The following is a 25,880-nucleotide window of genomic DNA, read 5'->3' on the forward strand; positions in this document are numbered from 1 at the left end:
CCCTTTATTTCCTAGTATAGGAACTGGTTAGTAATTTCAGCAGATTTGCTATTAAGGCAAAGATAGCTTACCATGGTACTACTTTAGGTTTAGAAATCAAAGAAAACTGGAGTGAAAATGAAAAAGTGCATGTCTGAATAGATAGGCACACACATCTCAGCGTGGCTAAGTTCCTGGGTGAAGAGATGCCACAGGATACAAGTCTAAACAGTTCGATTTTAATAAGAACAATGAGGATTATAAAGGTGATGCTTAAACATGCTTTCCAATCATCTCCTTTTCCAAACATTACAATCGTAGAAGCCTATGAGGTCTCACAAAGCACTCAGCAGTAAGAGCATAGATGCCTTAAAAATCAACTCTTTATCATTGGTTCTCCCTCCCAACACTGAGGCTGAATCGCTGGGACCATGCGCCTCTGGCTTCCTCTGTTCTAGGAAACCTCAACCCTTTTGCTGCAGGAATCGCCTTAGAAGGCCCTGGCGGATCTGCTTAGACTTAATGCAATACACAATGGGGTTCATGAAGGGCGGGACCAAGAAATGCAAGTTGGCCATGAGCACTGCCAAGGCAGGGTAGCTGTGTTTCTCTACTCGGTGCAACACCGACAGCCCCATTTTGGGCAAATAAAAGATGAGAACAATGCAGAGGTGTGAGACACATGTGTTGAGTGCCTTAAGCTGTTCCCCGGGTGATGCAATGCCCAGCACAGTCCGCAGTATCAGAGCATATGAGAGCATGATGAGGGAGGAGTCGAGGCACAGTGAGAAGAGGATGGAGACCAGACCCACCAAGCTGTTGATGTGGGTGTCTGAGCAGGCCAGTCCCACAAGGTCACAGTGCAGGCAGTAGCAGTGAGAGAGCACACTGATCTGAGGGAAGAAGAGACGCCGCAACAGGATGGGTGCTGGGAGGTTGAGCAGAACAGCCCTTACCAAAATAGCAGCCCCCATTCGGGCCATGGCTGAGTGGGTGAGTACTGTGGCGTACTGAAGAGGATTCCGGATAGCAACGAAGCGGTCCAAGGCCATAGCCAGCAGCACACCTGATTCCACATAGGTGAAGGCATGGATGAAAAACATCTGTGCAGTACAGAGATCGAAGGGCAGTTCACGGGCTCCCAGCCAGAAGAGCCGCACCATGGTGGGGAAGGTGGAGGCACAGAGGCCCAGATCAGAGGCTGCCAGCATAGACAGAAAGATGAACATGGGTTCGTGCAAGGCTGGATCTGTGCGGATCAGGAAGAGAATGATGCTGTTACCCAAGATGGAAACAATGCAGATGAGGTTGATGGGGATGGAAACCCAATGTTGAGACGCTTCCAGGCCTGGAAAGCCAGTAAGGAGGAAGGTGGGGTGACCAGAAGTGGTGGTGTTGCAGGAAAGCATAGTGATTCCAGGAGGGAGGTCTCCAGCCTAGGAGAAAGAGATGCATTCATTTGATCATCACCTGTGAAGTCTCTACTATGTGTGGGTTAGGAAGGAAGAATGCATAACTCCTTGACCATGAAAGAAACTCCACTCCCTTTAGGAACTCCATACCACCCCTATCCATTGCCCAGGAAGTTTTCCTGTGAGTAGAGTGGCATTGGATTAGTTTTCTAGGACGATCTCTTTACTCACACAGCAACCATCTTCCATCTGACCTGAATAATCTCCTGTTTTCACTTCAGCTAAATCTAGATGCCTCTTACTATAGAGTGTCTCCTCAGACTAACAAAGGAAAGAGCTTAATTTTCTGCTGAAAGTTGGTGATATTAGGAACAGTTCAGGCTCTGTTTCTGTTCAGAGGCAAGTTTTCCAGAATCCACAATCAAAATGAAACATTTCCAACATGATCTTCTTAGAAGCTGGTTGCTTATTCTTCTGGTGCTGTTGTAAAACCAACATTTTCTATATTCTAGAAATGACTTTGGGACCCAAAATACAGGTTCTACTGGTTCCTTCTTCGAATGGCTCAATAGCTGGGGTTGGACCATGCTGAAGCCAAGTTCCAGGAACTCGTTCCAGGTCTTCCACATAGGTGGCAGAAACTCAAGTACTTGAACCATCATTATTTCCCAGGTGCATTAGCACAGAACTAGACTAGAAACAGAAATTGGGGCTCAAGCCAGCACAAGCATATGGGATGCAGAGAATTCAACTGGTAGTATAATTGACTGTTCATCAAACTTGCCTCTCCAGCTGATTTTGGAAAAAATGGACTTTTGTCCTTATTACAGCAGCCAATCTCTCTCCCCAGGGCCTGTCTCACCCTCAGTGCAACCAATGTACCCAGTCTCTTCAGATGTGCTTCTGTTCAACAATCTGATCATTTAAGGTGTTTGTTGAAATACAACATATACATGGAAATAGGTATATCACAAATGAAAAGCATGATGAATTTCTGGAGTTCAACACTCAAATCAAGAAAGACTATCAGCACCACCACCTCAGAATCCCCTGGGGTTATTCCTACCACTATCCTCTCAGTGGTAACTACTACACTGACTTCTAATACCACAAAGTTTACCTACTTTGAACTCTGTAATTATAATCAACATCATGTAGTCATTTGTGTCAGTCACTCAATTTTCCCGCTGATTTTCATCCACATTGCTGAATGTAGATGCAATTTGTTCTCATTGCTGTATGATTTTTCCATTGTGCAAATAAGCCACAATATATTAATCCACTGTACTGGTAGACATTTGGATAACTTAGTTTGGACCCAGTAAAAATAATGCTTCTATGAACATTCTAGCACACATTTCAGGAACACATATCTGCATTTGTTGCAAATATACCTAGGAGTGGAATTACCCGAATATAGGATATACACGTATTCATCTTTAGCGTCTTCCAAATAGTTTTTCAAAAGTTATTGTATCAATTTACTCCAACTCAGGAGTATTCAGCTGTTGTACATCTACATGATTGTCTTTAAAGACCTGTTATAAAATGAGAAAAATCATTTAACCTAGTATAAAAGTGAGACAAACTTTACAAAGATTTCAGCACTCTGTAAATAAGTTGGCACTCAAATTAGTAATCAGGAAAATGTTACTAAAACCCAAGGCAGGATCACTACCCATCAACAATGCAAGACAATCATGTAGATGTACAACAGTTCATAGAAGCATTATTTCTACTAAACTTAACCTTTTTGAGTCTGGTTTCCTATCTAACATCTTCATGCACAGGTCAGCTTACAGTGTAGTCAGATGCCTCACATGTTACCAACAGTGTTTATGTTCCCCTTGCTACACTTGCAGAAAGTCTCAGCCGCTTCTATTATGCGAATCTAGAAATACAGCCCTTAGTTTCCAAAATTTCATCATTCTCTTGCCTCTGATTGTCAGACATCTCTTTGGTGAACTGTGAGGCTACCTCTGGCTGAGGAAAGGTTTCTTAAAGGTGACTTTTTACCTGTATGAATCCTCGGTCTTCCCCAACTGAGTTCAGATGCCTCCACCAATAAGTTACACAAACCACCTAATTCTTATACACACATCTGAGCAACTCTCCAGGTCAGAGCCACACTCTGCACAACTCAAGGGCACCATTTACACTTCATCCATGTGAACTGGCCCTCCTGAAGTTGTGGTTCTCAGTCTGTGCTGCATAGTGAGGTGGGGGCAGGGGTGCATCACCAATTTCCCACTCTAGTGGGAAAATGGCAGACAATGGTATTGGAGAGCATGGAGCCTGATGGTGTACTCTCGGAAGTCAGGGGACTGCTCCCATGGTGGTGAAGCATCTATGTCTTCAAACAGAGAATATTTGTCTTCCTGATCTTCATGCACATACCTAGCACAGCCCTTGCCTTAATATCACAAAGGTTTACACAAACCTGCATCCACAGCAGGTCACAGTGACAACTACATGTTCAGAATCCCAGCTGAAGAACAGCTGAAAAGCTTTTATCTGGAAATCCTAAGGTTCCTAGAATCCATACATCACCTGCCCCATTTTTCCTTCTTGCTCCTTGCTTAATGATACTTACTCAGGCTCCTAAGCTTTTTTAAATAACAGGATGATAAAACATTGCATCTATGTTTTATACAAATACTTCATACACAACATTTAATACCTAGCCCTTCAGGACTTTTTTTCCTTTGCTGGTGAGAAAACTAAGGCTTGGAGAGGCTAAGCACCTGCCCAAGGTCATGTAAGTACGCTTAAGAGCCATGAAGCAAATCCACATTGATGTAAAGACAAAAGCTATTCAACTACTTGCTTCATACAATGACAGAGCGTCTCTGACATTAGCAAGTCTTGGTTTTCAAATCTTTGACCCACAGATGACTGGGTGGAGCAACTGGTCTTTAAGTTTTCAGCCCCATTTCCCTTCAAAGCAGGGGTAGAGATTTAAGACAGGAGCAAGACCACTTACTAAGAGATCGAGGCTTCAGTCCTACACAGCCAGGCTTTTCTACTTCCCATTACTCCGTTTCCAGACCTTCCACATGGGTTGTGCCACATTCTAGATACAACACTGAAGTCATCTTGTAACTGGCAACTGGACCCAGACCCTAGGGCGCTGCATAGTCTGATCCAAATGAGGCTGTAGGGGATGGTGCTGTGGCTCAATAGGCTAATCCTTCAGCTTTGAGCACCAGCATCCCATATGAGTGCCAGTTCATGTTCTAATGGCTTTACTTCCCATCCAGCTCCCTGCTTGTGGCCTGGGACAGCAGTGTAGGTTGGTCCAAAGCCTGGGGACCCTGCATCCTGTGAGAGACCTAGAAACGGCTATTGGATCCCGGCTCCTGGATAGACTCCACCCTGACCATTATAACCATTTGGTGAGCGAACCAGCAGATGAAAGATCTTATTCTGTCTCTCCTTGCTGTAAATATGCTTTTCTAATAAATAAAATCTTGAAGAAAGTGAGGCTGTAAGCTCCTCTGAGGCCAATGCTGTAGGGAGCTTATATCCTTGTTTGGAGGGACAATAATACTGACCTCAGAGTGATATAAATGGTAAGATTGTTTATCCTGTAGCAGGCATTAACTTTAAAAATGGATAGCCAGACACCACTGTAGGACTTCACAATCACTAACTCCTGAAGTCTCCCTCCTTCCAAAGCCTGGGAGTGGCATCCCCTTTCTACAGTTGAGGAAATCCTGAGAGGGAGCAGCCTAGCAGTGCCCACACTAAGACTAAGCAGAGAGATTGGCTTCAAGCAACCTCTGTTCCTCAGAATTCTCATATCTAAATCCCTGAAAAATGTCTTTACAGATCATAGATTAAATTATGCACATAAAACAGTCATGCCTGCTATGTAATCACTAAAAGCTAGAATTTGAGATGGATATTATCATTCCTAGCTTGCATATAGGAAACCTGAGGTGCCAGGTCGATGGATAGCTTGGTCGAGTTCATGAAGCTACAGAGTGAATGAGCCAGAGTACAAATCTGGGCATCCTGATTGCAGAGCCCACATTCCTCCACCTTATGATACACTGCTTCCCTCTGTTACCTGTGACGACTGTTGAGGCTGAAAATATTCATCCCCAAAGAGGATGCCATAAGATTACATACAAGTGTGATCTCCGTGTCCCATTCCTGTCTCCTCCCTCACCACTGATAAGCATCGGTCCTTGAGGGTCCATAAAGGCAGGCTAAGAGGGTAAGAAGTTTGTGTACTTATCTGACTATTTCTGTGCTGTGTAGCATGTGGGGTTTATCCTAGCTTGATGTCACAGGAATAACTTTCTCTTCACTCATGTTCTGAGAGATCAAAGGAGACACTAGATATAACTATATGGAAAAAGAACTAAAAAGATGAAAGTAGAAAGATGGAGAGAGATAATAGACAGCAGATAAAAAGACAGATGGACAGAATCAGCGCAGGGAAGATCTTCCAAAGCAGTGGGGAACAAGGCACATTCCGGGTGGCATACACATCTAGGATCCAAAGACCATGAGGAATGCATAGTCAGGGAAGTCTATCCCCCAAAGCCAAGATTGACTAGCTGAAAGAAAATGGTCCAGCTCAGAAGCATGGAGACCCTTCTCCCACTAGAACATCTCCATAGCAACCAATCAGGCCCCAGCACTCAAGGGAATACATGAAGTTAAACCACTGGTTTAGCCAGCTGAGTCCTGAGGAAAAGAGAAAGTTACAGAAAAATACCAGGCTAGTGATGCAGTGCCAGGCCCCAAAGATTGCCCATGGTAAAAGATGTATGTTACCTAAAAATATATCTAACACTGTTCTCTTTAGACACAAGTTTTAACATAAGCCTGCCCAGGTCAATCACCTCTAACTTGACATTCAGAATATCAACTCTACAAGGGTCCCAGCTCTCCCTCACAAAAAAAGACCAGTTCTACCTCCACTGTTTTCTAGCTATCTGAAGTTTTATGAAGAATGAAGGATGTGTAGGGAGTACATAGGCTCTATACTTCCTACCCATTACCAGTTACAAATGAAGAGGTGCTCGAGGGCTGAAGAGCTGGCATGAGATCTGATCAAAGGAATAAAACTGGAGTTTATCAAACTTTAGCTTAAACATTCGGGATTTATACTGAAAATCAAATGTATTCGTTTTAATTCTACCCAAGCTAATATCCACATATTTTCAAATCACAGATGCTCTTCACATTTAACCATGTGAATATCACTTCATTTTGAAAGTTGGCAACAAAGATTTTTGACTGGATTTAATTGGAGCTAGAGTGTGGGATGGCTCGGAAGTGGTTTAAATGGCAATCTGATGCAGAGAGCTTTGTGTAAATCATTAGTTTCTGTGAGCATTTGAGGACCTGGTCTCCTGTGCTCTTCCTCCAGTCTGAGCATAAATAAGTCTGCTAAGGAGGGCTGAACTGTCTACACATGTGTTCTCTACCTTGAGTGCCTTTAAGTGCATGAGTGTTCTTCCTATGAGAAGCAAACAACTCATTGATATTTCCACTGGCATATGAGGGTACTACATGGAGAAAATGGAATTTAGATAGCTTATTTTCTGAGAAAGCTTCTGAACCCCATGCTTCCTTTTCATAATCCGTATTTTTTTTGAACATTTTAAGACTCTTGTGCATGAATTTCTTAATGTTGATTTTTGTGTTAATTGAATTGTCCTCAAACTCTGGAGTACTCTTGTTACATATGTTACCCTAGGTGAGCAGCGCAGGAATAGAAACCTACACTCTAGGTATAGGTTTTGGGTTTGAATTCTGGCTCAACTACTTACCAAGTATAAAGCTGTACACAAACATGACCTTTCTTCGGCTTAAATGTTCTCACTAATAAGAGGAAAATAAAAACTTCTGCCAGTGAGTTATTGTAACATTGAATGAGTTCATCGGGAAATCAGAAACCTTCAAGCAGTAAATGCAATCAGACTTTACATAACTGTTTCTCCACTTCAGTGAGGCGAGGGTGAAAGGGAGACCCACTCTTCCCTTACCCAAACTAGTCAGAATGTGCAGCTAAGGGGAGGGGAAATCAACTGGCTGGATCCAAATTAGGCAGAGCCTGCATTCTAGGCCTGCCTTTGCCTACAAGAGATTACAGGACAACTACCAGATCCAGCTGCTGCACGGGAGCCCGCAAAACTATATACAGATTTTCTCTGGATTTGACCCAGAGGATTGAAGATCGAAAAGGTATTAACTTTCATCCTGAAGTTCCTTGTTCCAGATCATTGAGCTCAAATAGGGCTGTCCAAAAGTACGAGTTCTTCCCAGATGCCCACTGAGGCCCGTTGAGTTATAAAGGAGACGGTCAGCAAACGGGGCTCTCACTATCACGTTACTGACAGGAGAAAAGTTGCCTTTCCCAAACAGACTCTTCTGAGTTTCCTGGATGAAGAAATGCTGCAGAGGCCACTGGTGCAAGGTCCCAGGGGTCTCTTCATCCCTGACCCCTCACTCACCACAACTCCAGAGCTTGTGTCTCCTCTCATCTGTCCGTGTGTGTGTGACAGGCATTTCTTGCTGTGTCTGTGACAGCCAGTACTTTATAATCCTCCTGGTGGAGGGCATAGAAATAACAAGTCTGTTGGGATCCAGATCCAAATCCAGGAGATTTTCCTAGTTGAACTTCCTGAGCCTCCTGAGTTACGGGTCGGGCAGCTCTTGGGACTTGGAAGGAATTGTCAGGCAGAACATCCTGAGGATGCGGCACCCGATTTCCTCCACAGGGGCAGAAGGAGTGCACTACAACTCCATCTAAGCTCCCACCCTTCCCAGAGAGCCAGCCTTGTGAACTGCCTGCTGAGAGATGGAGACAGGTGAATGCTGAAGGATGGGAAGAAACCGGGACGTACTCTGTCCTGGGGAAACACAGGACTTGAGAAACGACTACTTCAAGAACAAATGAACCCTGGCTCTTTGCAAACCCTACCAAGAAGATGTCAGGCAGTGTAACCAAATACATATTCACGAGCACTTAAGATATGGAAAGCATGTTAGAAAAGAGGTTCACTCTATCCTTATTACCATGCCTAGGGAATGCTTAATGTTGGAAAAATGAAGCCACATGGATGAAGCAGTGTGTCTCCAGGCAATACCATTGACTATCTTCCATCAAGTTTGATGCAGTGGAAAAGCCCAGAGTTGTCTGGACCCACCACTTACCAGCTGTATAATAATGATCACAAGCTTCATGTCCTTGAGCCTCTATGGCTTCGTGAACTGAAGACAGTGTTAACTTTGTGGGACTGTTGCTAGAATGAGTATTTCAAAAACCCTCATGGAAATAGAAACATTTTTGTAAATAAAAACCTGAAAGCCATGCGTTTTCAGAAACTTCTTAAAGACCCTTCATGCACAGATTTAAAATATTTTATATGGATCTGGTGTGGTAGTCTAGTGGCTAAAGTCCACCTCGCATGTGCGCCAGTTCTAATCCCGGCTGCCCTGCTTCCCATCCAGCTCCTTGCTTGTGGGCTGGGGAAAGCAGTTGAGGACAGCCTAAAGCTTTGGGATCCTGCACCTGTGTGGGAGGCCTGGAAGAGGTTCTGGACTCCAAGCTTCAGATTGGCTCAGCTCCAGCCGTGTGGCAGCTTGAAGTGAATCGGTGGATGGAAGATCTTCCGCTGACTGTCCAATAAAAATAAATATGTATTATACAAAACAATTTTAGCTTCATTTTTAAATACTCTCATGTGACATCTCCCAGAAAGGAGCTGGCCTGCCCAACCCATTTCCCCCTCTCTTTGCTTTGCAATAGGAGGTAGAGAACCACTTTTTTTTTCTGAAAGATTTTTCTTAAAGACAGATTTACAAGAGGAGATAGAGATCTTCCATTTGGTTCACTCCCCCAAGTGGCCATACCAGTCCAAGCTGAGCCCTTCCAGAACTAGGAGCTGCTTCTGTGTCTCCCATGCAGGTGCAGGGTCCCAAGGCTTTGGATTGGCCTCTGCTTCCCCAGGCCACAGGCAGGGAGCTGGAAGGGAAGTGGAGCAGCCAGGATATGAACTGGTTGCCCATATGGGACCCTACAGCATGCAAGGCAAAGATTTAGCCAGTAAACCATCATACCAGGTCCAAGAACCAGTTTTGGGGAGGTTTTTTGTTTATTTTTGTTTTTAAGAAAACTTAAAGGCAGAGTTTGAGTAGGGGAGAAGAGAGGTCTTCTGTCCACTGGTTCACTCCCCCAAATGGCCACATAGCTAAGGCTAGTGCAGTCTGAAGCCAGGAGCCTCATTCCACATCTCCCATGGTGGGCGATTGCAGGAGCCCATGTGAGCTATTGCACACTGCTATCACACACCGTTAGTAAGTGAGCTTGATCAGAAGTGGAGCAGCTGGGACTTGAATGGGCATTCGTATGGAACGCCCTCATTTCAGTGAGAAGGTTCACCCAGCACACCTCATCGCAGTCCTGAGACTATTTTGGTATCTTCTCGGGACTCCTCTACATCAAAGGTGTCCCTCGAACCTTCATCCACCAGATAGTTAATAAGCTTTACCCGGCATAATTTTAGAACTGCAGCATAGTTTCAATAAGACTTCCAACTAGCTTCATTTTAATATAGTCCATAACCCTGATATACTTGCTAAAACTAAAGGAATAATGTAATTACAATTAACTGAAACCCACCCTTGATGTGGATTCCACCAACTTTTCCAACATCTGTCTTAAGTTCCAGGAACCAGTCCAGGATACCACACTGATCTTGTGAAGTCCCCTTAGTCTCTACTGCTATGTGATAATTCCTCAGTCTTCATTTACTTTTCATAACCTTTGATGTCTTAAATAATGACTAGACATTGTGTAGGTCAGCTTTTTAAATTTTAATACAGTGAACAGATTTTGTGTATCGCATACTTATAGTTCCAATAAGATACCTCCCTCCCCTCTGTTCATTTTTGCAATCATAACAATTCACTCTGTATTCAGATATTTAATGTTCACCAAGCATAATAAAGACTGGGTACAAACATGGAGTGCAAACATGATAATCCTATCCTAAAGTGATCATTTTAGTCCCCTACATGAGCTGAATATCAGAAAACATACTTGTCTATTTGAGACTGACTTACCTCAGTACATGTAATGGCTTCCAATTGTGTCCTTTTGGGGTTTTTTTTTGTTGTTGTTCTTGGTTTTCTTGCAAAAACTAGGATTTCATTCTCCTGCCGAGCATTCTATAGTGTCTATAGAATCATGCTCTAAAGTAATCCATTGATGGACATCTAGGTTGATTCCATTTCTTAGCTATTGTTAATTGAGGTGTAATAAACATTGGGTACAAATAACTCATGTGACTTTCATGTAACAATTTCCAGGAATGAAAAGTGTGGGGCCATATGGTGGATCTATTTTCAAATCTGAGAACCCTCCCTATGGTCTTCCACAATGCTAGTGCTAGTTTACATGCCCACTAGTCATGGATTAGGGTATCATTTTCTCCACAGTCTCACCAGCGTTGATTCATGATTTTTGTATGATACCCATTCTAAGTGGAGTGAGGTGTAACCTCATTATGGTTTTCATTTACAACTCCCTGAGGGTCAGTGATCTTGAGCATTTTTTGCATGTGTCTGAGGGACATTTGTACTCCATTCTGTTTAAAAAGTCTGGGCCTGCCCTGGCACAGTAGCCTAGCAGCTAAAGTCCTCAACTTGCTTGTGCCAGGATCCAATATGGGTGCTGGCTCCTGTCCCAGCAGCCCCGCTTCCCATCCAGCTCCTTGCTTGTGGCCTGGGAAAGAACGCAAGGCAAGGCAAGGCAAGGCAAGGCAAGGCAAGGCAAGGCAAGGCAAGGCAAGGCAAGGCAAGGCAAGGCAAGGCAAGGCAAGGCAAGGCAAGGCAAGGCAAGGCAAGGCAAGGCAAGGCAAGGCAAGGCAAGGCAAGGCAAGGCAAGGCAAGGCAAGGCAAGGCAAGGCAAGGCAAGGCAAGGCAAGGCAAGGCAAGGCAAGGCAAGGCAAGGCAAGGCAAGGCAAGGCAAGGCAAGGCAAGGCAAGGCAAGGCAAGGCAAGGCAAGGCAAGGCAAGGCAAGGCAAGGCAAGGCAAGGCAAGGCAAGGCAAGGCAAGGCAAGGCAAGGCAAGGCAAGGCAAGGCAAGGCAAGGCAAGGCAAGGCAAGGCAAGGCAAGGCAAGGCAAGGCAAGGCAAGGCAAGGCAAGGCAAGGCAAGGCAAGGCAAGGCAAGGCAAGGCAAGGCAAGGCAAGGCAAGGCAAGGCAAGGCAAGGCAAGGCAAGGCAAGGCAAGGCAAGGCAAGGCAAGGCAAGGCAAGGCAAGGCAAGGCAAGGCAAGGCAAGGCAAGGCAAGGCAAGGCAAGGCAAGGCAAGGCAAGGCAAGGCAAGGCAAGGCAAGGCAAGGCAAGGCAAGGCAAGGCAAGGCAAGGCAAGGCAAGGCAAGGCAAGGCAAGGCAAGGCAAGGCAAGGCAAGGCAAGGCAAGGCAAGGCAAGGCAAGGCAAGGCAAGGCAAGGCAAGGCAAGGCAAGGCAAGGCAAGGCAAGGCAAGGCAAGGCAAGGCAAGGCAAGGCAAGGCAAGGCAAGGCAAGGCAAGGCAAGGCAAGGCAAGGCAAGGCAAGGCAAGGCAAGGCAAGGCAAGGCAAGGCAAGGCAAGGCAAGGCAAGGCAAGGCAAGGCAAGGCAAGGCAAGGCAAGGCAAGGCAAGGCAAGGCAAGGCAAGGCAAGGCAAGGCAAGGCAAGGCAAGGCAAGGCAAGGCAAGGCAAGGCAAGGCAAGGCAAGGCAAGGCAAGGCAAGGCAAGGCAAGGCAAGGCAAGGCAAGGCAAGGCAAGGCAAGGCAAGGCAAGGCAAGGCAAGGCAAGGCAAGGCAAGGCAAGGCAAGGCAAGGCAAGGCAAGGCAAGGCAAGGCAAGGCAAGGCAAGGCAAGGCAAGGCAAGGCAAGGCAAGGCAAGGCAAGGCAAGGCAAGGCAAGGCAAGGCAAGGCAAGGCAAGGCAAGGCAAGGCAAGGCAAGGCAAGGCAAGGCAAGGCAAGGCAAGGCAAGGCAAGGCAAGGCAAGGCAAGGCAAGGCAAGGCAAGGCAAGGCAAGGCAAGGCAAGGCAAGGCAAGGCAAGGCAAGGCAAGGCAAGGCAAGGCAAGGCAAGGCAAGGCAAGGCAAGGCAAGGCAAGGCAAGGCAAGGCAAGGCAAGGCAAGGCAAGGCAAGGCAAGGCAAGGCAAGGCAAGGCAAGGCAAGGCAAGGCAAGGCAAGGCAAGGCAAGGCAAGGCAAGGCAAGGCAAGGCAAGGCAAGGCAAGGCAAGGCAAGGCAAGGCAAGGCAAGGCAAGGCAAGGCAAGGCAAGGCAAGGCAAGGCAAGGCAAGGCAAGGCAAGGCAAGGCAAGGCAAGGCAAGGCAAGGCAAGGCAAGGCAAGGCAAGGCAAGGCAAGGCAAGGCAAGGCAAGGCAAGGCAAGGCAAGGCAAGGCAAGGCAAGGCAAGGCAAGGCAAGGCAAGGCAAGGCAAGGCAAGGCAAGGCAAGGCAAGGCAAGGCAAGGCAAGGCAAGGCAAGGCAAGGCAAGGCAAGGCAAGGCAAGGCAAGGCAAGGCAAGGCAAGGCAAGGCAAGGCAAGGCAAGGCAAGGCAAGGCAAGGCAAGGCAAGGCAAGGCAAGGCAAGGCAAGGCAAGGCAAGGCAAGGCAAGGCAAGGCAAGGCAAGGCAAGGCAAGGCAAGGCAAGGCAAGGCAAGGCAAGGCAAGGCAAGGCAAGGCAAGGCAAGGCAAGGCAAGGCAAGGCAAGGCAAGGCAAGGCAAGGCAAGGCAAGGCAAGGCAAGGCAAGGCAAGGCAAGGCAAGGCAAGGCAAGGCAAGGCAAGGCAAGGCAAGGCAAGGCAAGGCAAGGCAAGGCAAGGCAAGGCAAGGCAAGGCAAGGCAAGGCAAGGCAAGGCAAGGCAAGGCAAGGCAAGGCAAGGCAAGGCAAGGCAAGGCAAGGCAAGGCAAGGCAAGGCAAGGCAAGGCAAGGCAAGGCAAGGCAAGGCAAGGCAAGGCAAGGCAAGGCAAGGCAAGGCAAGGCAAGGCAAGGCAAGGCAAGGCAAGGCAAGGCAAGGCAAGGCAAGGCAAGGCAAGGCAAGGCAAGGCAAGGCAAGGCAAGGCAAGGCAAGGCAAGGCAAGGCAAGGCAAGGCAAGGCAAGGCAAGGCAAGGCAAGGCAAGGCAAGGCAAGGCAAGGCAAGGCAAGGCAAGGCAAGGCAAGGCAAGGCAAGGCAAGGCAAGGCAAGGCAAGGCAAGGCAAGGCAAGGCAAGGCAAGGCAAGGCAAGGCAAGGCAAGGCAAGGCAAGGCAAGGCAAGGCAAGGCAAGGCAAGGCAAGGCAAGGCAAGGCAAGGCAAGGCAAGGCAAGGCAAGGCAAGGCAAGGCAAGGCAAGGCAAGGCAAGGCAAGGCAAGGCAAGGCAAGGCAAGGCAAGGCAAGGCAAGGCAAGGCAAGGCAAGGCAAGGCAAGGCAAGGCAAGGCAAGGCAAGGCAAGGCAAGGCAAGGCAAGGCAAGGCAAGGCAAGGCAAGGCAAGGCAAGGCAAGGCAAGGCAAGGCAAGGCAAGGCAAGGCAAGGCAAGGCAAGGCAAGGCAAGGCAAGGCAAGGCAAGGCAAGGCAAGGCAAGGCAAGGCAAGGCAAGGCAAGGCAAGGCAAGGCAAGGCAAGGCAAGGCAAGGCAAGGCAAGGCAAGGCAAGGCAAGGCAAGGCAAGGCAAGGCAAGGCAAGGCAAGGCAAGGCAAGGCAAGGCAAGGCAAGGCAAGGCAAGGCAAGGCAAGGCAAGGCAAGGCAAGGCAAGGCAAGGCAAGGCAAGGCAAGGCAAGGCAAGGCAAGGCAAGGCAAGGCAAGGCAAGGCAAGGCAAGGCAAGGCAAGGCAAGGCAAGGCAAGGCAAGGCAAGGCAAGGCAAGGCAAGGCAAGGCAAGGCAAGGCAAGGCAAGGCAAGGCAAGGCAAGGCAAGGCAAGGCAAGGCAAGGCAAGGCAAGGCAAGGCAAGGCAAGGCAAGGCAAGGCAAGGCAAGGCAAGGCAAGGCAAGGCAAGGCAAGGCAAGGCAAGGCAAGGCAAGGCAAGGCAAGGCAAGGCAAGGCAAGGCAAGGCAAGGCAAGGCAAGGCAAGGCAAGGCAAGGCAAGGCAAGGCAAGGCAAGGCAAGGCAAGGCAAGGCAAGGCAAGGCAAGGCAAGGCAAGGCAAGGCAAGGCAAGGCAAGGCAAGGCAAGGCAAGGCAAGGCAAGGCAAGGCAAGGCAAGGCAAGGCAAGGCAAGGCAAGGCAAGGCAAGGCAAGGCAAGGCAAGGCAAGGCAAGGCAAGGCAAGGCAAGGCAAGGCAAGGCAAGGCAAGGCAAGGCAAGGCAAGGCAAGGCAAGGCAAGGCAAGGCAAGGCAAGGCAAGGCAAGGCAAGGCAAGGCAAGGCAAGGCAAGGCAAGGCAAGGCAAGGCAAGGCAAGGCAAGGCAAGGCAAGGCAAGGCAAGGCAAGGCAAGGCAAGGCAAGGCAAGGCAAGGCAAGGCAAGGCAAGGCAAGGCAAGGCAAGGCAAGGCAAGGCAAGGCAAGGCAAGGCAAGGCAAGGCAAGGCAAGGCAAGGCAAGGCAAGGCAAGGCAAGGCAAGGCAAGGCAAGGCAAGGCAAGGCAAGGCAAGGCAAGGCAAGGCAAGGCAAGGCAAGGCAAGGCAAGGCAAGGCAAGGCAAGGCAAGGCAAGGCAAGGCAAGGCAAGGCAAGGCAAGGCAAGGCAAGGCAAGGCAAGGCAAGGCAAGGCAAGGCAAGGCAAGGCAAGGCAAGGCAAGGCAAGGCAAGGCAAGGCAAGGCAAGGCAAGGCAAGGCAAGGCAAGGCAAGGCAAGGCAAGGCAAGGCAAGGCAAGGCAAGGCAAGGCAAGGCAAGGCAAGGCAAGGCAAGGCAAGGCAAGGCAAGGCAAGGCAAGGCAAGGCAAGGCAAGGCAAGGCAAGGCAAGGCAAGGCAAGGCAAGGCAAGGCAAGGCAAGGCAAGGCAAGGCAAGGCAAGGCAAGGCAAGGCAAGGCAAGGCAAGGCAAGGCAAGGCAAGGCAAGGCAAGGCAAGGCAAGGCAAGGCAAGGCAAGGCAAGGCAAGGCAAGGCAAGGCAAGGCAAGGCAAGGCAAGGCAAGGCAAGGCAAGGCAAGGCAAGGCAAGGCAAGGCAAGGCAAGGCAAGGCAAGGCAAGGCAAGGCAAGGCAAGGCAAGGCAAGGCAAGGCAAGGCAAGGCAAGGCAAGGCAAGGCAAGGCAAGGCAAGGCAAGGCAAGGCAAGGCAAGGCAAGGCAAGGCAAGGCAAGGCAAGGCAAGGCAAGGCAAGGCAAGGCAAGGCAAGGCAAGGCAAGGCAAGGCAAGGCAAGGCAAGGCAAGGCAAGGCAAGGCAAGGCAAGGCAAGGCAAGGCAAGGCAAGGCAAGGCAAGGCAAGGCAAGGCAAGGCAAGGCAAGGCAAGGCAAGGCAAGGCAAGGCAAGGCAAGGCAAGGCAAGGCAAGGCAAGGCAAGGCAAGGCAAGGCAAGGCAAGGCAAGGCAAGGCAAGGCAAGGCAAGGCAAGGCAAGGCAAGGCAAGGCAAGGCAAGGCAAGGCAAGGCAAGGCAAGGCAAGGCAAGGCAAGGCAAGGCAAGGCAAGGCAAGGCAAGGCAAGGCAAGGCAAGGCAAGGCAAGGCAAGGCAAGGCAAGGCAAGGCAAGGCAAGGCAAGGCAAGGCAAGGCAAGGCAAGGCAAGGCAAGGCAAGGCAAGGCAAGGCAAGGCAAGGCAAGGCAAGGCAAGGCAAGGCAAGGCAAGGCAAGGCAAGGCAAGGCAAGGCAAGGCAAGGCAAGGCAAGGCAAGGCAAGGCAAGGCAAGGCAAGGCAAGGCAAGGCAAGGCAAGGCAAGGCAAGGCAAGGCAAGGCAAGGCAAGGCAAGGCAAGGCAAGGCAAGGCAAGGCAAGGCAAGGCAAGGCAAGGCAAGGCAAGGCAAGGCAAGGCAAGGCAAGGCAAGGCAAGGCAAGGCAAGGCAAGGCAAGGCAAGGCAAGGCAAGGCAAGGCAAGGCAAGGCAAGGCAAGGCAAGGCAAGGCAAGGCAAGGCAAGGCAAGGCAAGGCAAGGCAAGGCAAGGCAAGGCAAGGCAAGGCAAGGCAAGGCAAGGCAAGGCAAGGCAAGGCAAGGCAAGGCAAGGCAAGGCAAGGCAAGGCAAGGCAAGGCAAGGCAAGGCAAGGCAAGGCAAGGCAAGGCAAGGCAAGGCAAGGCAAGGCAAGGCAAGGCAAGGCAAGGCAAGGCAAGGCAAGGCAAGGCAAGGCAAGGCAAGGCAAGGCAAGGCAAGGCAAGGCAAGGCAAGGCAAGGCAAGGCAAGGCAAGGCAAGGCAAGGCAAGGCAAGGCAAGGCAAGGCAAGGCAAGGCAAGGCAAGGCAAGGCAAGGCAAGGCAAGGCAAGGCAAGGCAAGGCAAGGCAAGGCAAGGCAAGGCAAGGCAAGGCAAGGCAAGGCAAGGCAAGGCAAGGCAAGGCAAGGCAAGGCAAGGCAAGGCAAGGCAAGGCAAGGCAAGGCAAGGCAAGGCAAGGCAAGGCAAGGCAAGGCAAGGCAAGGCAAGGCAAGGCAAGGCAAGGCAAGGCAAGGCAAGGCAAGGCAAGGCAAGGCAAGGCAAGGCAAGGCAAGGCAAGGCAAGGCAAGGCAAGGCAAGGCAAGGCAAGGCAAGGCAAGGCAAGGCAAGGCAAGGCAAGGCAAGGCAAGGCAAGGCAAGGCAAGGCAAGGCAAGGCAAGGCAAGGCAAGGCAAGGCAAGGCAAGGCAAGGCAAGGCAAGGCAAGGCAAGGCAAGGCAAGGCAAGGCAAGGCAAGGCAAGGCAAGGCAAGGCAAGGCAAGGCAAGGCAAGGCAAGGCAAGGCAAGGCAAGGCAAGGCAAGGCAAGGCAAGGCAAGGCAAGGCAAGGCAAGGCAAGGCAAGGCAAGGCAAGGCAAGGCAAGGCAAGGCAAGGCAAGGCAAGGCAAGGCAAGGCAAGGCAAGGCAAGGCAAGGCAAGGCAAGGCAAGGCAAGGCAAGGCAAGGCAAGGCAAGGCAAGGCAAGGCAAGGCAAGGCAAGGCAAGGCAAGGCAAGGCAAGGCAAGGCAAGGCAAGGCAAGGCAAGGCAAGGCAAGGCAAGGCAAGGCAAGGCAAGGCAAGGCAAGGCAAGGCAAGGCAAGGCAAGGCAAGGCAAGGCAAGGCAAGGCAAGGCAAGGCAAGGCAAGGCAAGGCAAGGCAAGGCAAGGCAAGGCAAGGCAAGGCAAGGCAAGGCAAGGCAAGGCAAGGCAAGGCAAGGCAAGGCAAGGCAAGGCAAGGCAAGGCAAGGCAAGGCAAGGCAAGGCAAGGCAAGGCAAGGCAAGGCAAGGCAAGGCAAGGCAAGGCAAGGCAAGGCAAGGCAAGGCAAGGCAAGGCAAGGCAAGGCAAGGCAAGGCAAGGCAAGGCAAGGCAAGGCAAGGCAAGGCAAGGCAAGGCAAGGCAAGGCAAGGCAAGGCAAGGCAAGGCAAGGCAAGGCAAGGCAAGGCAAGGCAAGGCAAGGCAAGGCAAGGCAAGGCAAGGCAAGGCAAGGCAAGGCAAGGCAAGGCAAGGCAAGGCAAGGCAAGGCAAGGCAAGGCAAGGCAAGGCAAGGCAAGGCAAGGCAAGGCAAGGCAAGGCAAGGCAAGGCAAGGCAAGGCAAGGCAAGGCAAGGCAAGGCAAGGCAAGGCAAGGCAAGGCAAGGCAAGGCAAGGCAAGGCAAGGCAAGGCAAGGCAAGGCAAGGCAAGGCAAGGCAAGGCAAGGCAAGGCAAGGCAAGGCAAGGCAAGGCAAGGCAAGGCAAGGCAAGGCAAGGCAAGGCAAGGCAAGGCAAGGCAAGGCAAGGCAAGGCAAGGCAAGGCAAGGCAAGGCAAGGCAAGGCAAGGCAAGGCAAGGCAAGGCAAGGCAAGGCAAGGCAAGGCAAGGCAAGGCAAGGCAAGGCAAGGCAAGGCAAGGCAAGGCAAGGCAAGGCAAGGCAAGGCAAGGCAAGGCAAGGCAAGGCAAGGCAAGGCAAGGCAAGGCAAGGCAAGGCAAGGCAAGGCAAGGCAAGGCAAGGCAAGGCAAGGCAAGGCAAGGCAAGGCAAGGCAAGGCAAGGCAAGGCAAGGCAAGGCAAGGCAAGGCAAGGCAAGGCAAGGCAAGGCAAGGCAAGGCAAGGCAAGGCAAGGCAAGGCAAGGCAAGGCAAGGCAAGGCAAGGCAAGGCAAGGCAAGGCAAGGCAAGGCAAGGCAAGGCAAGGCAAGGCAAGGCAAGGCAAGGCAAGGCAAGGCAAGGCAAGGCAAGGCAAGGCAAGGCAAGGCAAGGCAAGGCAAGGCAAGGCAAGGCAAGGCAAGGCAAGGCAAGGCAAGGCAAGGCAAGGCAAGGCAAGGCAAGGCAAGGCAAGGCAAGGCAAGGCAAGGCAAGGCAAGGCAAGGCAAGGCAAGGCAAGGCAAGGCAAGGCAAGGCAAGGCAAGGCAAGGCAAGGCAAGGCAAGGCAAGGCAAGGCAAGGCAAGGCAAGGCAAGGCAAGGCAAGGCAAGGCAAGGCAAGGCAAGGCAAGGCAAGGCAAGGCAAGGCAAGGCAAGGCAAGGCAAGGCAAGGCAAGGCAAGGCAAGGCAAGGCAAGGCAAGGCAAGGCAAGGCAAGGCAAGGCAAGGCAAGGCAAGGCAAGGCAAGGCAAGGCAAGGCAAGGCAAGGCAAGGCAAGGCAAGGCAAGGCAAGGCAAGGCAAGGCAAGGCAAGGCAAGGCAAGGCAAGGCAAGGCAAGGCAAGGCAAGGCAAGGCAAGGCAAGGCAAGGCAAGGCAAGGCAAGGCAAGGCAAGGCAAGGCAAGGCAAGGCAAGGCAAGGCAAGGCAAGGCAAGGCAAGGCAAGGCAAGGCAAGGCAAGGCAAGGCAAGGCAAGGCAAGGCAAGGCAAGGCAAGGCAAGGCAAGGCAAGGCAAGGCAAGGCAAGGCAAGGCAAGGCAAGGCAAGGCAAGGCAAGGCAAGGCAAGGCAAGGCAAGGCAAGGCAAGGCAAGGCAAGGCAAGGCAAGGCAAGGCAAGGCAAGGCAAGGCAAGGCAAGGCAAGGCAAGGCAAGGCAAGGCAAGGCAAGGCAAGGCAAGGCAAGGCAAGGCAAGGCAAGGCAAGGCAAGGCAAGGCAAGGCAAGGCAAGGCAAGGCAAGGCAAGGCAAGGCAAGGCAAGGCAAGGCAAGGCAAGGCAAGGCAAGGCAAGGCAAGGCAAGGCAAGGCAAGGCAAGGCAAGGCAAGGCAAGGCAAGGCAAGGCAAGGCAAGGCAAGGCAAGGCAAGGCAAGGCAAGGCAAGGCAAGGCAAGGCAAGGCAAGGCAAGGCAAGGCAAGGCAAGGCAAGGCAAGGCAAGGCAAGGCAAGGCAAGGCAAGGCAAGGCAAGGCAAGGCAAGGCAAGGCAAGGCAAGGCAAGGCAAGGCAAGGCAAGGCAAGGCAAGGCAAGGCAAGGCAAGGCAAGGCAAGGCAAGGCAAGGCAAGGCAAGGCAAGGCAAGGCAAGGCAAGGCAAGGCAAGGCAAGGCAAGGCAAGGCAAGGCAAGGCAAGGCAAGGCAAGGCAAGGCAAGGCAAGGCAAGGCAAGGCAAGGCAAGGCAAGGCAAGGCAAGGCAAGGCAAGGCAAGGCAAGGCAAGGCAGGGCAAGGGCAAGGCAGGGCAGGGAGGCAGGGCAGGGCAGGGCAGAGGCAGGGCAGGGCAGGGCAGGGCAGGGCAGGGCAGGGCAGGGCAGGGCAGGGCAGGGCAGGGCAGGGCAGAGGCAGGGCAGGGCAGGGCAGGGCAGGGCAGGGCAGGGCAGGGCAGGCAGGGCAGGGCAGGGCAGGGCAGGGCAGGGCAGGGCAGGGCAGGGCAGGGCAGGGCAGGGCAGGGCAGGGCAGGGCAGGGCAGGGCAGGGCAGGGCAGGGCAGGGCAGGGCAGGGCAGGGCAGGGCAGGGCAGGGCAGGGCAGGGCAGGGCAGGGCAGGGCAGGGCAGGGCAGGGCAGGGCAGGGCAGGGCAGGGCAGGGCAGGGCAGGGCAGGGCAGGGCAGGGCAGGGCAGGGCAGGGCAGGGCAGGGCAGGGCAGGGCAGGGCAGGGCAGGGCAGGGCAGGGCAGGGCAGGGCAGGGCAGGGCAGGGCAGGGCAGGGCAGGGCAGGGCAGGGCAGGGCAGGGCAGGGCAGGGCAGGGCAGGGCAGGGCAGGGCAGGGCAGGGCAGGGCAGGGCAGGGCAGGGCAGGGCAGGGCAGGGCAGGGCAGGGCAGGGCAGGGCAGGGCAGGGCAGGGCAGGGCAGGGCAGGGCAGGGCAGGGCAGGGCAGGGCAGGGCAGGGCAGGGCAGGGCAGGGCAGGGCAGGGCAGGGCAGGGCAGGGCAGGGCAGGGCAGGGCAGGGCAGGGCAGGGCAGGGCAGGGCAGGGCAGGGCAGGGCAGGGCAGGGCAGGGCAGGGCAGGGCAGGGCAGGGCAGGGCAGGGCAGGGCAGGGCAGGGCAGGGCAGGGCAGGGCAGGGCAGGGCAGGGCAGGGCAGGGCAGGGCAGGGCAGGGCAGGGCAGGGCAGGGCAGGGCAGGGCAGGGCAGGGCAGGGCAGGGCAGGGCAGGGCAGGGCAGGGCAGGGCAGGGCAGGGCAGGGCAGGGCAGGGCAGGGCAGGGCAGGGCAGGGCAGGGCAGGGCAGGGCAGGGCAGGGCAGGGCAGGGCAGGGCAGGGCAGGGCAGGGCAGGGCAGGGCAGGGCAGGGCAGGGCAGGGCAGGGCAGGGCAGGGCAGGGCAGGGCAGGGCAGGGCAGGGCAGGGCAGGGCAGGGCAGGGCAGGGCAGGGCAGGGCAGGGCAGGGCAGGGCAGGGCAGGGCAGGGCAGGGCAGGGCAGGGCAGGGCAGGGCAGGGCAGGGCAGGGCAGGGCAGGGCAGGGCAGGGCAGGGCAGGGCAGGGCAGGGCAGGGCAGGGCAGGGCAGGGCAGGGCAGGGCAGGGCAGGGCAGGGCAGGGCAGGGCAGGGCAGGGCAGGGCAGGGCAGGGCAGGGCAGGGCAGGGCAGGGCAGGGCAGGGCAGGGCAGGGCAGGGCAGGGCAGGGCAGGGCAGGGCAGGGCAGGGCAGGGCAGGGCAGGGCAGGGCAGGGCAGGGCAGGGCAGGGCAGGGCAGGGCAGGGCAGGGCAGGGCAGGGCAGGGCAGGGCAGGGCAGGGCAGGGCAGGGCAGGGCAGGGCAGGGCAGGGCAGGGCAGGGCAGGGCAGGGCAGGGCAGGGCAGGGCAGGGCAGGGCAGGGCAGGGCAGGGCAGGGCAGGGCAGGGCAGGGCAGGGCAGGGCAGGGCAGGGCAGGGCAGGGCAGGGCAGGGCAGGGCAGGGCAGGGCAGGGCAGGGCAGGGCAGGGCAGGGCAGGGCAGGGCAGGGCAGGGCAGGGCAGGGCAGGGCAGGGCAGGGCAGGGCAGGGCAGGGCAGGGCAGGGCAGGGCAGGGCAGGGCAGGGCAGGGCAGGGCAGGGCAGGGCAGGGCAGGGCAGGGCAGGGCAGGGCAGGGCAGGGCAGGGCAGGGCAGGGCAGGGCAGGGCAGGGCAGGGCAGGGCAGGGCAGGGCAGGGCAGGGCAGGGCAGGGCAGGGCAGGGCAGGGCAGGGCAGGGCAGGGCAGGGCAGGGCAGGGCAGGGCAGGGCAGGGCAGGGCAGGGCAGGGCAGGGCAGGGCAGGGCAGGGCAGGGCAGGGCAGGGCAGGGCAGGGCAGGGCAGGGCAGGGCAGGGCAGGGCAGGGCAGGGCAGGGCAGGGCAGGGCAGGGCAGGGCAGGGCAGGGCAGGGCAGGGCAGGGCAGGGCAGGGCAGGGCAGGGCAGGGCAGGGCAGGGCAGGGCAGGGCAGGGCAGGGCAGGGCAGGGCAGGGCAGGGCAGGGCAGGGACCATGCAACGTCGCTTAGATCTCTGTCATTTACTTTGGATTTAATGTTTACTACCAATGTGAGCTTGGGAGTTGATGTTTCTGATACCGTTTTAGCAAAAGGGCATTTTATTGCTGCCCCCATTGACCATATGCCAATCATGTGTGTTCTGTCCCCAGGTGTAGAGGGCATCTACCCTTTCCCTCTTTCTTTGATCTTTACTTCCATCCTTCTTGATGTCTTTCCGGCCTTAACTGATTCAAGACCACGTTGTAGAATGCGGAGTGTAGTAGGAATCTGTTACTGATTAATATGCGCCATCTATTGAGAACTTCCCCACCATGGCGCCAGGATCGATAACATCCTGCCTTTGGTAAAACACACTGCAGAATTATCCTTAGACACATCCATTGACCATGATGTAAAAGTCTAAGCCAGAGTTTGACTTCTTCTGTAAAAATAAAGCGGACAGCTTTCTCGCATTGTCCACAATGATCAAGGAATCCTAGTGGTCTGTTTCTTTCTCTCTTTGCACCTCATCCACACACCCTTTGCGAGTTCTGAACTCAGCTGGAGCTGGACTCCAGCAGTTGGAGTTCTGAGTCCAGGGGTCCATGAGGTGGGGGAAGGTAGTCTTCAAAGAAACCTCATCCGAGGTGGTCCCAGAACTAACTCCTGTGTGTGCTAGCCAGTATGGGTCTGGCTTAGTGCATCACCTTTACCAGCCTAAACAAACCATGTTGATTGAAGTTACCCAGTCAGTTCTGTGTCCAGCCCCATCTCTTATGCAAACCAATGGATGATGTGGCCCAACCCTGCCCACCACACACTTGGCACTCATGTACAGCAATAGGAACTGCAGCACAGTTGGGGCAACCCCAATAACTCGCTAGGCCTGTCCAGAGCCCTGGTTCCTGTGCATGCCAGTTTATGCAGCACGCTTGTCCCATCTTTCCCACATACCATTCAGCTTTTGTACATGCCACTGTGTCCTGTAGCCTTGCTCAACCCATAGACCCCACTATTCAGCCCACACAGGTACTTCTGCCTATGCAGCCAGGTCCACCTCCAGCCCTGGTTGTCGGGCTCACCAGTGGCAGCTGCAGTGCTTCAGACGGATGCCCACAGTTCCCCTAACATGTCCCCTCCCAGCCCCAGGATCTTGCACTTTCTAGGTGGTTCTGAAGTCTAGTTTAATAGAACTTGCCCCCATTGCCAGCACTTGTCAGCTGATGATGCAACAAAGCCTAATCAGCCTGTACTTACTCTGGCTCATGTATGCTTGAGTGGATATGGTCACTTGGCCCAGCCAAGCTCTCCCCCTAACACAGTTCACATGTAGGCCATTGAGCTTTCTAGCCCTGCCTAGCCTGGTCTGCCCCAGTTCCAGCTCTCACTCTCAACAGCAGCAGTAGCCCAGCAGGGGAGTCCTCCCTGCCCACCCCCTAGGGTCTCATGTGTGCTGGTGGGTATTACAGCCCAGTCTGGCATTGCCCGCTCCACCTTGGCATTTGCCAGCTGGTGCTGTAGCTCAGCCCAGCTTACCCTCAGTTCCAGCCCCAGTCCTAATGTGAACTGGTTGGTGTTGCAGTCCAACCCCACCTGTCCTGCACCCCATCTTGGTACTCACATCTGCCAGTGGGTTTTATGAAGAGGCCCATCCTGGCCCACTCAAAGACCTTACACTCCTCCACCTCTATCCACCACTGGCCTGCCTGGGACCCAAGCACACACAGATGTTCCCAGCCCATTCTGCTCTGTCAGCCCCAGTCCGAGTCCCAAGGCTCCTTAGGCACTGCCACAGTAGAAACTCATTCTAAAAACCTTACAGTCTTTGAAATAGTTTTTGAAAAGTGGAATTGACTTACCTACATATTAACCAGTCACCAATCCAATTCTCAAGTAGCTGTGGCCCTAAGAAGCAGTAAAGCATATGTAAAAGCTGAACTGTTCCATTACTCTGTAGTCAGTACGGAAGAAAAGGACAAGGCTTTATATATGAGACTATGGGGATGTGCTGGTCTTACATATACAGACGTTAAACACTGTCAACATATGAACTACTATTCATATAGAACCAGAATATAACTCCTTGTTATCCAAGTGGTCCTACAACAAATATCTAGGCTATAAAAATCAATTTCCACTCTAAAAATCGAAGGGGAGGCTTCATTGAGATGTTATGTAACAAACATGGGCTTATTCACTGGCATGCTCATAGTTCTCCCCAATTCTCATTACAAGATCAATCCGAGCACACTGGGTTTCCCAGGTTCTGTTATAATCTCATTGCCAACTGGGTTTAGGCATTGTCAGTATTAGAGAAGAATTGGCCAGGTCATCTAGTCAAAGTTAAAGGTAGCATAAAGCAAGTGATATTTCAATGAGAAAGCAATTCCAGCTTGCTGCTATTGCAAACCCTTGGATGGCACTGGTGACTGCAATGACTGCTGCTTGCTGCCCATGTGGGAGACCTAGTTGACTTCCTGGATCCTGGCTTCAGCCTCATTTGGACATGGTGGTTGATCAGGGAATGAACCAGCAGACTGAGTGATTGTTCCATAAGCTCTGGAACATACTTTAACAACACACAGACTTTAAAGAAGACATGCAGGATAAAGGGATGTCAAGAGCAAAATGCAAAATAATGTGATGTGACATTTTGTCCAGGAAAGGAATTCATGCTCATTCTTGGAAAGACAGGAAATACAGCAGATTTGCTCATCAGAAGTAGGACAGAGAAAGTAACTCGAAATAGTTTTTGTTTTTAAAGACTTCTTTGAAACGGAGAGACACAAACAGAAAGAGAGCAGAGCCAGATGGAGAGAAGGAACAAGAGCCAGAGCTGGAACCAAACAGACAGACAGGACCAGAGACCGAAAGACAGATGTTGAACGAGACACTGAGAGCACAAATCAGCAACAGACACAGACTGGGCCAGTGACAGAGCCAGAGAGACAGACAGATGCAGAGAGAATAAGAGGGACAATCGGAGAATGACCCAGAGAGAAGTTAGCTCACACTGACAGAGCCAGAGGACAAGGCAGAGAGAATGGGAGGGAAGCAAAGGCCAATAGGCCCAGAGGCCGACAGAGACAGGCCGGCAGAGAGAGGCTGAGAGCCCGGCAGAGACAGGCCGGCAGAGACAGGCCGGCAGAGAGAGGCCGAGAGGCTGGCAGAGAGAGGCCCAGAGGCCGACAGAGACAGGCTGGCAGAGAGAGGCAGAGAGGCCGGCAGAAACAAGCTGGCAGAGAGAGGCCGAGAGGCCGAGAGGCTGACAGAGAGAGGCTGACACAGCGAGAGAGGCCGACAGAACGAGACAGGCCAACAGAGTGAGAGAGGCAGAGAGTCCGAGAGGCCGACACAGCGAGAGAGGCCGACAGACAGGCCGAGAGGCAGACAGAGAGCGAGCCGGAGAGAGGGCAAACAGAGAGCGAGCCCGAGAGAGAGAGGGTAGACAGAGCGAGCCCGAGAGAGAGAGGGCAGACAAAGAGCAAGCCCTAGAGAGAGGGCAGACAGAGAGCGAGCCCAAGAGAGAGGGCAGTCAGAGAGAGAGCCAGAGAGAGCGAGGGCAGAGAGAGAGAGAGAGGGCAGAGAGCGAGCCAGATAGAGAGGGCAGACTGAGAGTGCGAGAGGCAGACAGAGAGCAAGAGAGAGAGAGAGAGAAGCAGACAGAGATAGCCAGAGCCAGAATGAGAGGGTGAGATAGAGGCAGAGAAAGAGCAGTCAGACACAGAGATAGCCAAAGAAAGAGAGGAAGAGACACAAAACCAGGGAGTTTCATATAGACACACAGAGGGAGAGAGCC

The 25,880-nt window shown here is 53.2% G+C and overlaps 1 protein-coding gene across 1 annotated transcript; it reads right to left on the reverse strand.

The window, feature by feature from the left end:
• Window positions 1-443: 443 nt before the first annotated feature.
• Window positions 444-1,388, reverse strand: LOC101525444 (olfactory receptor 51G2-like). Its single transcript, XM_004589944.2, has one exon. The coding sequence runs from the start codon at window positions 1,386-1,388 to the stop codon at window positions 444-446; it is 945 nt and encodes a 314-aa protein (XP_004590001.1).
• Window positions 1,389-25,880: the final 24,492 nt, after the last annotated feature.

This window comes from Ochotona princeps, chromosome 4 (assembly GCF_030435755.1).
Source record: "Ochotona princeps isolate mOchPri1 chromosome 4, mOchPri1.hap1, whole genome shotgun sequence".
NCBI lineage: Eukaryota > Metazoa > Chordata > Mammalia > Lagomorpha > Ochotonidae > Ochotona > Ochotona princeps.